The sequence below is a fragment of the Malurus melanocephalus genome, unplaced genomic scaffold, assembly GCF_030028575.1.
Source record: "Malurus melanocephalus ecotype Western Australia unplaced genomic scaffold, MMel_1.1 scaffold_122, whole genome shotgun sequence".
NCBI classification, from domain to species: Eukaryota; Metazoa; Chordata; class Aves; order Passeriformes; family Maluridae; genus Malurus; species Malurus melanocephalus.
Genome location: NW_026623354.1, coordinates 421,068 through 433,966, shown reverse-complemented (window position 1 = coordinate 433,966; position 12,899 = coordinate 421,068). Strand labels below are relative to the sequence as shown.

The following is a 12,899-nucleotide window of genomic DNA, read 5'->3' as shown; positions in this document are numbered from 1 at the left end:
AATTCCAGTGAGAGAAGCTTATCAATATTCCTCCATGCTGTCTGGTAGGACAATAATGAAAACCCTATGCAGATGCTGCCCAAATCTTACCATCCTGCTCTGTGAGCTTGTCTTGTCACTTAGAGCTGTAAACGCCAGCAGAGCATTGCAAATCTCCCTGCAGTCAAGGGGAGCATTTTCAGTGTTTCTGATGAGCCTGGTAACAAAGATCAGCTGAAAACTCCAATAATCTGCAATGCATTAGAGCTGAGTATTGAAAATTCCAACTCATCCTGGTAACATAGCAATCCATTCAAGAATGGACATAAAAAACGTTACTGCTCCTCACATTACTTCAAAGCCCCTTGCTGTCCCTTTAGATGCTGAGTACAGAGAGAGGGACCTGTTAGACAGGAGAGGGAAAGTGAATGACATCTCAAATACAATAGATCATTGCTTGCTGCATGGCCTTGCAAATRTGATTTTCACCTCTGACCTTCAGAGGACGAGGGCTGTTTGTAGCTTGCTGTTGCTTTAAAAAATTGTGTGTGTTTGGCTTGAAGTGGAAAGTGGAAAAAGCATCTTTGGGGGGAAAGCAGCGAAAATCAGGAAATGTGTAGGGGAATGTTCTCAAATTTGTGGTCAGCTGAGAAGTGTCTTTTGAGTGTTTGCTAACAGAAGCTATTAGGCAAAAAGAAATATTGCACTGAGATTCATATTGGGCTAGAAAGAAAAAGGGATCTATGAGGATAATTTTCCTATTAATTATCTTCCTCTAGGAGAGCCTCAAAAGACACATCCCTGCCCTGGAAGCTTGTGCATGTGTGAGCATGGCTGAGGCAAGCGTTTGGCTCAGAGTTACCCTAAAAATGGATTTAATGATAGAGCTTTGCTTTTTTATAGAAGATGGTGAAGCTGTTAGTAGTTCCTATGAATCCTACGATGAGGAAGAGAGCAGCAAAGGCAAGTCAGCAACCCATCAGTGGCCATCCCCAGAGGCCACCATCGAGCTGATGAAGGACGCCCGCATCTGTGCCTTCCTGTGGAGAAAGAAGTGGCTGGGACAGTGGGCAAAACAGCTGTGTGTTATCAAGGACACCAGGCTGCTGGTGGGTAGATTTCTACTCTGTGTCTAAAGCAATCTGTTTTCATGAGCTGGGCAAGGAAGAGGCACCTCAGGCCACGTTAATGAGCTGGCAAAAACAAAGTGCCCTTAGAAGCAATGCTACAAAAACCATGTCCTGGACATTTGGGGATCATATTCCATTCTCAGAAGGAACTTGGGCATGAGACTGCTGAAGGGGACATGAGGGCACATTTATGGCCAAAATCRCAATCCCCAAAATTTCTAGGCACACTTTTGGGGGTGGTTAAGCAGAGGGGATGCCTATCCCAGAGACTAACCACATACTTGATCCTCTATCAGTAAAAGGTGTTTTAGATTATATATGCATGTACATAGATGTGTGTGTCTGCACATACAGAGATGTCCTGTGTGGAGTTTGTGCAGACTTTTTAGGACACTTTAGGACAGCTTTTAGGGCCTTCCTGTTCAGTGTACATAATGCATGTGTCTGCACTGAGTCACTTATGGGGTTGAGTTTGTACCAGTGAGCAGGAAGGTTTCTCCTCTGCCTCTCACCTGCTCCCATCTTCCTTCCCCAGTGCTACAAGAGCTCCAAAGACCACAACCCTCAGCTTGACGTGAATTTGCTGGGCTGCACTGTCATTCACAAGGAAAAACAAGTGAGGAAGAAGGAGCACAAGCTGAAGATCATCCCCACAAATGCTGATGTCATCGTGCTGGGGCTGCAGAGTAAAGACCAGGCAGAGCAGTGGCTCAGGGTCAGTGACACCTTCCWGACTTGTCCCATTGGTGCTCCCATGCTTTTCTGGGAGCCCAGACCTTATCTCAGCCCTGTCCTTGCATGCTCTGGCTCCCTTCCTCACTGCAGCCTTTWTACAAATATACCACTTCATTTTCATGTTGTGGGATGGATTGTTCCTGCAGCTCCCTGCTGCCTTCAGTGTGCTGGGGGTCACGTAGGGCCCTCCCAGCCCAGCTGCTGTGGCAGGGGAGGATGTCTGGGGTGTGTGCCCAGCACGAATTGGCTGAGGGCAGGGGTAAATGTGCCCTTTCCCTGAGACAGCAGCAGAAGCTTTCTGGAGCCAAGGAGGGCAGCAGGGCTGTGAGACACCAGGGCTGCCTTTGCTGGCAGCGTCTCCCAGCTGACTTGGATCCAGCAATTTCTGCTGGATGCCTGAAGCAACACCAGGACAGTCCCMGTGGGTCTGCCAGGCTGCTGTGGTTTTGCCTGTCCTGGGTAGGGGAKGAGAATTGATCCTGTTACTGCAGCTCTCTCACAGGCTGTGGCTTCCCCTTCTGCACAGGTAATCCAGGAGACCAGTGGTCTGCTCTGTGAAGGGGGCAGTGAAGGCAACCAGTACATCCCAGACTCGCAGCGTCTCACTTACCCAAAGGTACCTCTTGTCTCTACAGACAGAATAGCACTTAGGCTTTTCAACTCTATTCCTTTAATAGTGTAAACGCCCTAATTTTAGCTAATGAAAGACTGATATGGGTGTAACCAGACCCCTGTACTGCTGAAAAGGAGCATTCTTGGCACCATCTTCATTTTCCTTTGCAATTCTAATTTTGTTGCCATATCTTCCCTCCCAGACTGACTCAGCATTTGGCTCCCCACTATCTAGGCCAGCAGCTGCTGTCTCATCCAATGGGATGGTTAAATTCACCAGGAACTCTGGGAGGGACACAGATCCTTGGACACCAGAGTTTGGGCCATCTCTAGTCCAGATGTAGGTGACACTCCCCTGGGAGCAGCTTGTTCCAAAACAGTGGGAAGAGAAGGAAACTTTCCTAAGTGTCTGTGTGGGCACCCAGAATGGACTGTTTGTGCAGCTGGACAGTTCCTTTGGCCATGTCCCTCTGCAGGGACTGTCAAATGCTTCCAATAGCCAGGCTGCAAGGCAGGAGGCCATGGGGTGGCACCAGTGGTGCCCTTGTCTCCTCAGAGGTGAGCCCAGCTGGGGTGGGGCATGTTCAGAACAATGGGAAGGGCACAGGGTGTGAGCAGGGGATGTCTGGGTGAAAGCATCCCTTACAGAGAGGGTGGGACCTCATAGGAGAGGGGGCGAAAGGTCCTTGCAGAAGGTTCTGGCTGGAAGAACAGCTCACATGCATCTGTGGAGCTCATGCCTGGTGCTTGTTGACAGGTGGAGGTGCCCGASAGATACTCTGCAGCCTCGGAGAGCGGGAGCAGCACCGACGGCCACCCGGAGACTGCAGAGACAAAAGATGGTAAAACTTAACCCGGGAATGATGGGGAAAACAGCCCCTGGACCCTGCATGAGGCCAGGGTTCCTGTAGCTTCTGTGCCACCTCAGACAGACCTGATGAAAGCTGCGTGYGCATTCACTGCCTGGGAATTTGATTTTTGTACCAGGATTATCTGGTGATTGCACAGCTTTACTCACACACCGATGTGCTCAGTAGGAAAATGTTGAAGGGGCTCTTTGGACATAAGCCTTCCCCCTCCCCACCTTGTACCCCTGTTTTAGAGAGGAAAAGACTTGAATACAGTTAACCTTTATGGGAAATGGTTCTTAGTTAAATTCTTTGTAATGTGGGAAAGTGAAGGSAGGTTGGTACCTGCACAGCAAGAGCTGTGCAAACACTGCCCACTGCTCCTGCAGCAACTGGTCAGAGGTAACCCACATGTAAAACCATACAGATTWGCATCTTCCACAAACCCCTAACTGGTGCCGTTCTGCTCATGAACTCCCTGGGCTTTGGATGTYACAGCCTGTCCCTGAGCTGCAGGTTTGCCCTCTGCAAGGGATGTGTGTGACATGGGGGCAGGACCCTCAGCTGGCACAGCAGGCYGGGGGCTGGGACAGCCACGCGTGTCTTTTTCATTTCTGATAGTTAAGAAGAAGGGCACGACTGGCCTGAAACTGAGCAACCTGATGAACCTCGGGAGGAAGAAGTCCAGCTCCATGGATAGCCCGGAGAGATCCCTGGAGACTTCAAGTGAGTGGCAGCATGAATCTCCTCTCCTGTCTCAGGGCTGGATCTCGGTGTGCAGGGCAGGATGAGCACCAGGCATCATCCTCCTCAAACCTGCCTGAGCCAGGTGGTCCTGCCTGTGAATCCATGCAGATTGTGGTGCCTATGGCCTGCAGGGTGAGCCAAGAGGAAGGGTGGCTAATCACAGATATGCACACAGAGGGCATTTGTGCTGCCCAAAGTGTGGGAGTCTGCAGAGAGAGTTGTGAGGGTCAGCTGGCATTCACCATCTGAGACCAACTTTGTCCAACCACTGCAGACAACTTGCTTCTCCAAACCTATCCTGAATTTCAAGGGTCTCATTTTCAAGATTTTTACTCTTTTTTTTTGTATGGATATGAGAGCTTTTCTTTATGCTTTTGTTCTTTATTAGTGCCTGTGGCTTTGTGCTGTGGTGAACTCATAACTTACACATTAGACATCCCCAGGCACACAAATTAATATGGATTAAATGGAAAATGTGTCTAAGGGGGCTGTGCTTGCTTGCAGGTTACCTGAATGTGCTGGTGAACAGCCAGTGGAAGTCACGGTGGTGTCACATAAAAGATGGGCACCTCCATTTCTACCAGGACAAGAACCGAAGCAAACTGGCTCAGCAGCCCCTGAGTTTGGCAGGTTGTGAAATCATCCCAGAGCCAAGCCCHGATCACCTTTACTCCTTCCGCATCCTGCACAACGGGGAAGAACGGGTTGTCCTGGAGGTAGGGTGTACATCTCCAGGAAAGCTCTGCTTAAAGTCATCAGCTTGGGTACTTTAGGAAGTCTAAAAGTGACTGAGCTTTTCCAGAGAAACCCAGAGTCCAACAGAACAGAACCTGAAGAGTAGGACTGGTTCATCTGCCTGTGGTCACCTAGAATGTGTCTCGCCTAGCTGGTAATSCAGGCTGTGCCTGATGCTGGCACCTCCAGAGGACCATTCAGCCTTCTTCTTAGGCACTCACCTTAGGGGGGCATGTGGGGGTCCTCTGGAGATGCCCATCTCTCTCCACTGACTGCAGGATAACCTTGGATAATTAAATTCTGTGGAATTTCAGATGGTTAATGTTAGACGAGAAAAATGTTGCTTTAGGGATTTAAGCCTTTGGTTAGGAGGGACAGAGAATTTAATCTTTTGAAGCAGAGCCCCAAAGCCATAGGTCACACATCCCAAGCAAGTCTATCACAGATCTGCCCCTGAAAGTGCAAGTGGATTCATGTCCATCTGTTACTTTCCTTTGCCTGCATCCAGGACTGTTTATCTCTAATCTTACTTCTCTCTGACGACAGCGTGATTATAGTAGGAGGTGGACAATGTGAGCAATTTCCTGTATTTTTCCAGTGGGTGGAATATTTATAGCTAAACAACTGACTTCGAGGGCATGCAGTGAAATTGGAAGATGTTTTTGTTTAGTTTTTGATTCAGGGTCTGTCTGTATCTGAGAAATTTTGCCCAATTACAGATGTGAAGAAGAGGTGCTGGGAAAATTTACATTTTGTGAATGGAAGAATCTGTATTTTGTTGGGATGTCAGACTTAATGTCAGACTCAATGTACAGACTGGCTGGCTGGCAGGATTCCCAGGCACTGAAGTCTCTGCTAAATAAAACAGACTGAAAGCTTAAAATATACTTTCCAGTTTGGAAAGTGTATATATATTCACTTGCCCTGAATTTTACTTTGTGGTTACTGCTCTGACTCCTCAAATCAGTGCAAAAGGTGGCTGCATTAGCCAGCTTCTTCTTGCTCCAGGCAGAGTCCTGGGCACTGGGAGGTGCATGTGGCTGTTTGCTAGAGCTGACTTCAAGGCACAAATTTAACTCCTCATGTTGCAAAATGTCAGACTGCTCACTGCAGCTGGGAATTGGGTACTGAACACGTTAAAGCAATGGACTCTGATGCTTTAAACTCTTCCCTTCCCTTCTCCCCTCTGCAGAAAGCCCTGGAAGGGGTTTGTGCTCTGGCAGCAGGAACTTGCAGGCTCGGATCTCCTTGCCTCGTTTTTGGCAATCCCATTGCTGCGCTCTGCTGGTGCAAAATAAAACCTGCATGCTTTCCTCACCCAAAGCTGCTCCCTGCCAGCATCTCCAGCCCCAGAGACTTCTCTTGCTCTTGTAGACAGCTGCGTTGATCAGCACTGAAAGGAAACTGCAGACTGATGAGAAATTTTAGGAAGGAGCAGAGCAAAGAGCTGCATTTATATAGCTGCYACATTTTCAAATCAGTCCATACACAGAGCTGTACTTTTAAAGCAGCCTCAGGTTTATCAGAAGTATCCAGTAGTTCATCTCTATCCTTGGAAGCCCAGGGGATTACCAGCATGCTTTCCTAGCTAATCTAAGCCAGCAATAGCCCTGTGAGTGCACAGAAACTGCTGCTGCAACCTGTCCTGTCTGTCTTTTCACCCTGCAGGCAAAGTCCTCGGAGGAGATGGGCCACTGGCTGGGCCTCCTCTTGTCGGAGTCAGGCTCGAAAACAGATCCAGAGGAATTTACCTATGACTATGTGGATGCTGACAGGGTTTCCTGCATTGTGAGCGCTGCGAAGAATTCCTTCTTGTATGTCAGTGGTAATGGGGTGGGGCTGTGTGGGGCTGCAGAGGGAAAGCAAGCCAGAGCAGGGGACTCTGCACTTGTGGGAGGTTGGCTGCTGTGGGAAGAGGTGGTAAATTCACAGCTGCAGCCCAGTCCCTTTTAGGACAGGAGAGCACTTACTGTCCTAGCAGGGTGCACTGGGCCTGAGCTGCAGTTTGCCATGGGGCCTGTGCCTGGRTGGCTCTTGCAAAGGCAGGCTGGGCTCTCAGCCACCCTGAGAGTGGGGCAGGGTGACTGTGCTGCTGTGGCTGAGGGCTGAGTGAGAAAGGAAAGAGCCAAGGGGAAATACAGCTTCTCTCTGGTGGGTGCTGCTTAGTGGGCAACAGCAGCAGTGATACCACTTTGGATGGCTTTGCCTCCTCCTCTCCTGTATCTGGCTGCCTGGCCTTGCCCTGACCTCAGGACTCAGATGCTCAGATGTCCCAAAATGCAGCACTGCAGAGCCATGCAGCGAGTCTGATCCCTCCTGATGAAATGTCCTGCTGCCTGTTCACAGCTTAATGCAGAGGAAATACTCGGAGCCCAACGCCTACATCGACAACCTGCCCAAGGGCAGGGTGCAGCAGGAGGAGCTGTACGATGACGTGGATCTGCCAGACCTGCCTGTGGTAAGACAGACACCCTGCTGCAGGGGGGACACTGTGGCAAACATCTGGCCACGGAGTCTCCAACAGTGAAAGGGAGTGTTTCCCAACAGTGATGAAGGGGATTCCAAGGCCCTGGGAAAATCTTGGCTTTTGTGGTGAAACAGAATCCTGGGCTGGAGAGGAGCTGCTGAGGAATGGGAGAGAGGTTTCCAGAAAGGGGCTGTCAGGATCCTCAGGCAGCTGGGATAAAATGCCCCAGTTTCCATCAGCAAACAGCATGGATTATTTGGTGGTTGCAGGGTTTTTGGAGCCTGGCCTCTCAAAATTCCTTTTTATGCCTGTAAGAGCAAGTCCCGTGCATAAGGACAAGAATGATGGGTCATGCTGAGAGTGGGACTGTTATCTCAGGACAGGCAAAGACTCTGGCAGGGGTTGCTGGGTGTACAGCAGTGTGATATCCTTCCATGGAGCTACTGCTACCATCAGAGAGACCTAGTGAAGGAAAACAGGAGGGGCCTTCCCTTCAGTACATAAAAAACCCCTCTGTGGAATGACTTAGAGACTGGGGTTTTAGTTTCTCTAAGATTTTCAGAAAATTCTCCAGCTTGCCTGAGATAGTGCTGCTCTGCAGTGAGATGTTTCTTGTACTTGTGGTTGCAGCAAATGCTCTTTTGCAGGAAGAAGAACCCAAGAGTGAGAGCAAATTGGAGGGGGACCAAGACAGAGTGTATCTGGACCTCACCCCAGTGAAGTCCTTCCTGCACTGTGCAGGGAAGATGTCATGCCAGTCTTCACCCCTCAGCTCACCACCTTTAGAAAGGGCTGCCAGCAAGGCTGCCCTAGAGAGCACAGCTGAGACAGCCACCATAGCCAAGGAGGCTGAGTCCTGCACTAAGGCAACAGAGACCTCAGAGCAGGTATTGTCCAAACCTGGCCTGGGGTGCCAGGCCAGGCTTAATCAGTGAGCCAGCTCCCTACCCATCATAATCCCGCTTTATTTCCCCTTTGCAGAAGCACCCAGAGAAGCCAGAGCCCGAGGAGGCTGTGCCACAGGTGCCTGCTGTCAAAATGCAGAGCCAGCAGCAGAACATCGCTGTACCCCAGGTGGCCCCTGAGGTTCCAGTGGGCACAGTTCCAGTGGGCACAGTTCCAGCAGGCACAGTTCCAGTGGGCACAGTTCCAGCGGGCACAGTTCCAGCAGGCACAGTTCCAGTGGGCAGTCCCCAGCTGGTGCCTGCACACCGGCCCAAGATGCCACTGCCAGGTGAGTGGACTGCTCCGGTGGCCCAAGGGTGCTAAAAGAGAGGTGGTTTGGTTTGCCTCTGCTCTACAGCAATCTGTGTGCTGAGTCTTGTGGCTGGTGACTTTCCAGACCCTCACTTGTTTTGCTTTCAAGGTTTTCTCCCTCCTGCTTTTTTCCCCTGACTGAGCTTGTTTTGGTGGGCTGTGTTTCCAGCAGCAGCAGTGGAAACCAAGCTGGGCAAGAACAGGACAGAGGCAGAGGTGAAACGGTTCACRGAGGAGAAGGAACGGCTGGAGAAGGAGAAGGATGAAATCCGGGCTCAGCTCACCCAGCTGCGCAAGGAGAGACGGGAGCTGAAGGAAATGCTCGGGGGCAGCACAGGTAGAGCAAGGCGAGGTGGGATGTGTGGAAATGAGCCAAGGTGGACGGTGGGGAAAGAGGGCAGTGAACCTGGCCCTCCTGCACCAGAAGGGATGGGGGGGACTGGTGCTTTGAGCAAACCATGTAGCCTTGAGTGAACTAGAGCAAGAGCCACMGTCTCTCTTGGGGAAAAGTACAAGGACATGCCCTGCTCCCTGCTCCCCTCAGGAGCTCCCCAAGTTCCTGGCAGGCACTAAGATTCCCCTCCCTTCACAGACAAGAGCCTGGAGCAGAGGCTGAAGGAGATAGACGAAGAATGCAAAAGGAAGGAAAACCAGAGGGTGGACCTGGAGCTGAGCTTGGTGGAGGTGAAGGAGAACCTGAAGAAGGCAGAATCTGGCCCGGTGACACTGGGCACGGCRGTGGACACCACACACCTGGAGAATGCAGCCCCACGGGTATGTGGGGCACCCCTGGGAGGCACAGCAGCTCTCTGGCAGCTAGGCAGTCACACTGWGTCAGCCTGCTTAAAAATATCATAATTAATAATAGCATCATTTGTGTAAATGTAATCTGGTATAAATGTTTTTTATATAAAAAACACATAATAATAATCGATTGAGGTAAGTGAAAGGTGGCTGGGRTTCAGGAGATTGGCTGTTTTTTCCTGTGGGGCCTTGAGCAAACACCCTCCAGGGCCATGGAGGTCTGGACTCAGCTCCCCCTGCACTTGGCTRAGCTAAGGGATGGTTTTTGCAGGAGATTCAGGCATCTAAATTCCTTCTTGGGAACTTGTTTCCCATGAAATGGAGATCTTCACCCCCTGGACAATGCTCTGTACCTCTACTTGACTCCTCAAAACCCAAACACACCACAAATTCCTGGTGTCTTTTTGAAATGGGCATGTCACAGAAAACATGCACTTCAGTGTAAATGGGATGAGACTGGGACTAGGAGATGGTGGAAAAAGGCAGCAGTCTCTCTCAGTAGTCTGTGGTCATAACCATTTCTATGATTTTTATTGCAGGTTCAGGCAAAAAGTGCCAGTGCAGCAAACAGCGCAGAGAACTCACCGGTCAATTCAGCAACGGCTTTGAAAAACCGGCCTTTATCTGTTATGGTCACGGRGAAGGGAACAGTGCTACAGAAAGCTAAGGTAAGGTACAGCAGAAAAATCTGTCTGGGACAGCCACTGCTTTTCCCTCCTGGCAGTGGAGTGGGATGGTGGTTTTGGGGGGTTTCCCATCTGGGAACTACCCCTGATCAACACAATTCAGAGCACCTCAGCCTGGTTTTCCTCCAGTCTTTTCACCTGGGTTCACCTTGCCTGCAATTTAAATGAATAAATATACGCATTGTTTATAACTTAGAGATATCCCTGACCCACCCTGCAGCCAAACCCACGCAGAGACCAGACCATCATGTTGATCCTGTGCACATTACAGCTACTGTGGCTTGCCTGATTTGCATTTTGACTAATTTGCCTTTATTCCTTGCCAGGAATGGGAAAAGAAGGGAGCTAGTTAGAAGCACATTGTTCAAAGATGGACTAAAGACTCAAACTGCCCATGCATGGCCCAGGGGATTCAACCATCTGTCGGTGGAGGGTGGGTGTTCAACACCACCACACACCAAGTGCCTCCTCCACGTCGAGCCGACGGCCCAGACAGCACTGGAGTCAACGGCTGCTGACACGAGTTCATCCCAAATGAACTTGCTCTTTCCAGACAAATCCCAATCACGTAGCTAAAACAATAACAACAARTGGCAATCCTTCCATCCAAGTCCTAACCCAGCTGATGTAAACTGTAAGAATGTTACTGTACATAGGGGTGTTTTTGTGTATTTCTACTCTGAAGGTTTATCAATGAGTTATTAAGGTTTCTATATTAGTGACTGTAGTGGATTCAGAAGGGGGCTCTGCTATTCCTCAGCCTGGACAGTTTCAAACAGGCCTGATGATAAATTGGAGTCAACTAAAGTCTCACTTGTCTTGCTGCCCGTCATCACTCAGCTGCATTTCATCCAGCCTTCAGTCAAGGGCTATCCCCACGTGTGAGCAAACTTCAAACATGAATGAGAAGCATACAACAGCCTTTCCAAGGCATTTTTAATCAGTGTCTTCCTGATGCACTCCAGCATTTCCTACCAGCTGCAGATTTGCTAGAATCTTGAGCTGCTTACCTTCCCATGCTGTAAGCTACGTTACAGACTGGCAGCACCAAGAGCTCTGGGCAAGGAAGATCTGCCAARCAGATTCAGTTATTTTCCTGAAGATCTTGGTCTATTTTCACCTGAGGAGTTTGTTCTGAAAAAAAAAAATTAAAAAAAAAGTCATATTTGAGGGCTTGCTCAGCTGTTTTATGGGAAAGCTGGATCCTTCAGGGCTTGCCCTTTCCCAAGAGAGCAGAGGTAAAGCTGTCTCCATGCTCCTACCCCAATTGTGATGGTGACTGTTGCTCACAGAGCTGCAGCTGTTGAATGTGCTGAAGATACCCCTGTGCCCTGTGTCCCTCCACACTGTAGGGCTGAGAAGCCTGCCCTGGCAGTGAGGCTGCGTGACCAGGGCTCTGCTGAGCTGCTGACCATCTTGGTGCTGTCACCCTTATTTCCCAGGCGTTAAACTTAATCCTGCCCTTGGGCCCTGGCAGTTCGGCCCACAAAGCCCTCTGCTCTCTGYCCTAGCCAAGCTTTCTAATGAAAGATTTTGGACAGCTGGAGCTGTAAAACTTAGAGACATTGAAATTAAAAGGGTGGTAGGGGGTTGGCAGAAATCTATGCATCCTTCTCCTCCCTGTACCCTGCTGACATTTCTGATGGCCTGGARTCACCTCTTCCTGTCTCCTCTGATGGCCCTTCAGTGTCAGAGCCCAGGCTTGGGAACTGGGTTGCCTGGATGGGGCTGGAGCTGTTTTCCAACCCCACAACGTTGAAGTAGCACCAGCAGTTCCCTGCATGGGTTGGCCCTGGGGTCCTGTGGCTACACCAGAGCCTGGGTAAAGGCAGACAGGAAAAATGTATTTTCCTCACCCTTGAAAATCTTTGACAGGCTTGGAATTACCTATAAAGAGCTATGCTTTCTTCACACTAAGGCCAAACTGGGGTCACTGGGGTGAGAATGTGCTGACAAGGGGTCCTGGGCTTGCTTGTCCCCACCACAGAGCCAGGGTGCAAAAAAACACTTGGCCAGGGTATCCTGAAAGCAAGAAAGCTGACCTTGCTCCCATTTTTTTTTTTTACTCTGAAGTCTCCACTGTGGTGCAGATAGAGGAATTGCTAATCCCAGGCCTTGGGAGCCTCAGCTGTCAGGTTGTCCTGACATAAGGTTTTGCACATAGGAAAAAYTCATGCAAATAAACCACTGACTCTTCTGGTTCAGGACCCTGGGGACTTCCTTCTCCAAAGCACCAGAAGGCCWCAGACCCCTTTTGTTTTGTTTTGACCCATGATGAGCTGGCAGGAGACCTTCTCTACACCCTAAATATCTGTGTAGTACCATGCCCTCACCTTGCACCCCGCTGTCATCCTCCAGAAGTTGTCCAGACATTTCACAGTGGTACTGAGACAGCGATGGACAAGAGCAGCTCTGCTTTCCCCCTCACAGCCCAGTCAGCTTCACTGCTCCTGCTGGGATGTCACTCCACGAAGGAATGAATGGTAAACACAGTCCTGAACAACACAGTTTCCCCAAACAAGAAATGTTAAACAATGTCYCTGTGTCCCCATTGTTTTCCTAACTCAAGGCATTTCCTTTGTTGTAACTGTGACCTATAAAGTGGCTCTTTAGAGGGTTTTATAATAAAATGTTGAGTATATTGTGTTACCAGTCTTTTTCTCAGYAATGGGGCTTGTCCTGCTCTACTTTCCAATAGATTTCAAGTACCTCAAATCCCCAGCCCTGTTAGTTACTACAAAGTCCTRAGCTATGCAGTCTGCAACTGCAATGGACTGTAGCTTAAATARTAATGACTGCACTGTCAAGTAAAAAAAAAAATTCAGGAAAATAACCCACAGAAAAAAATAGCAGTAACTTCGACAATTGATATGAACATATGTAACAGATTCCTGCCTGT

General features: G+C 49.6%; 1 protein-coding gene across 1 annotated transcript in view; it reads left to right on the top strand.

Moving 5' to 3' along the window:
* Positions 1-12,641, top strand: part of AFAP1L2 (actin filament associated protein 1 like 2) — a 64,593-nt gene extending 51,952 nt beyond the window's left edge. Inside the window, exons 6-19 of the mRNA XM_057370270.1 lie at positions 883-1,088; positions 1,645-1,824; positions 2,371-2,460; positions 3,214-3,298; positions 3,926-4,030; positions 4,556-4,767; positions 6,455-6,600; positions 7,133-7,244; positions 7,901-8,140; positions 8,235-8,487; positions 8,680-8,847; positions 9,103-9,284; positions 9,854-9,982; positions 10,327-12,641. Of these exons, the coding sequence (XP_057226253.1) occupies positions 883-1,088; positions 1,645-1,824; positions 2,371-2,460; positions 3,214-3,298; positions 3,926-4,030; positions 4,556-4,767; positions 6,455-6,600; positions 7,133-7,244; positions 7,901-8,140; positions 8,235-8,487; positions 8,680-8,847; positions 9,103-9,284; positions 9,854-9,982; positions 10,327-10,353 (2,135 nt within the window). The 3' untranslated portion in view covers positions 10,354-12,641. The remainder of the gene's footprint in view (positions 1-882; positions 1,089-1,644; positions 1,825-2,370; positions 2,461-3,213; positions 3,299-3,925; positions 4,031-4,555; positions 4,768-6,454; positions 6,601-7,132; positions 7,245-7,900; positions 8,141-8,234; positions 8,488-8,679; positions 8,848-9,102; positions 9,285-9,853; positions 9,983-10,326) is intronic.
* The last annotated feature ends 258 nt before the right edge of the window (positions 12,642-12,899 follow it).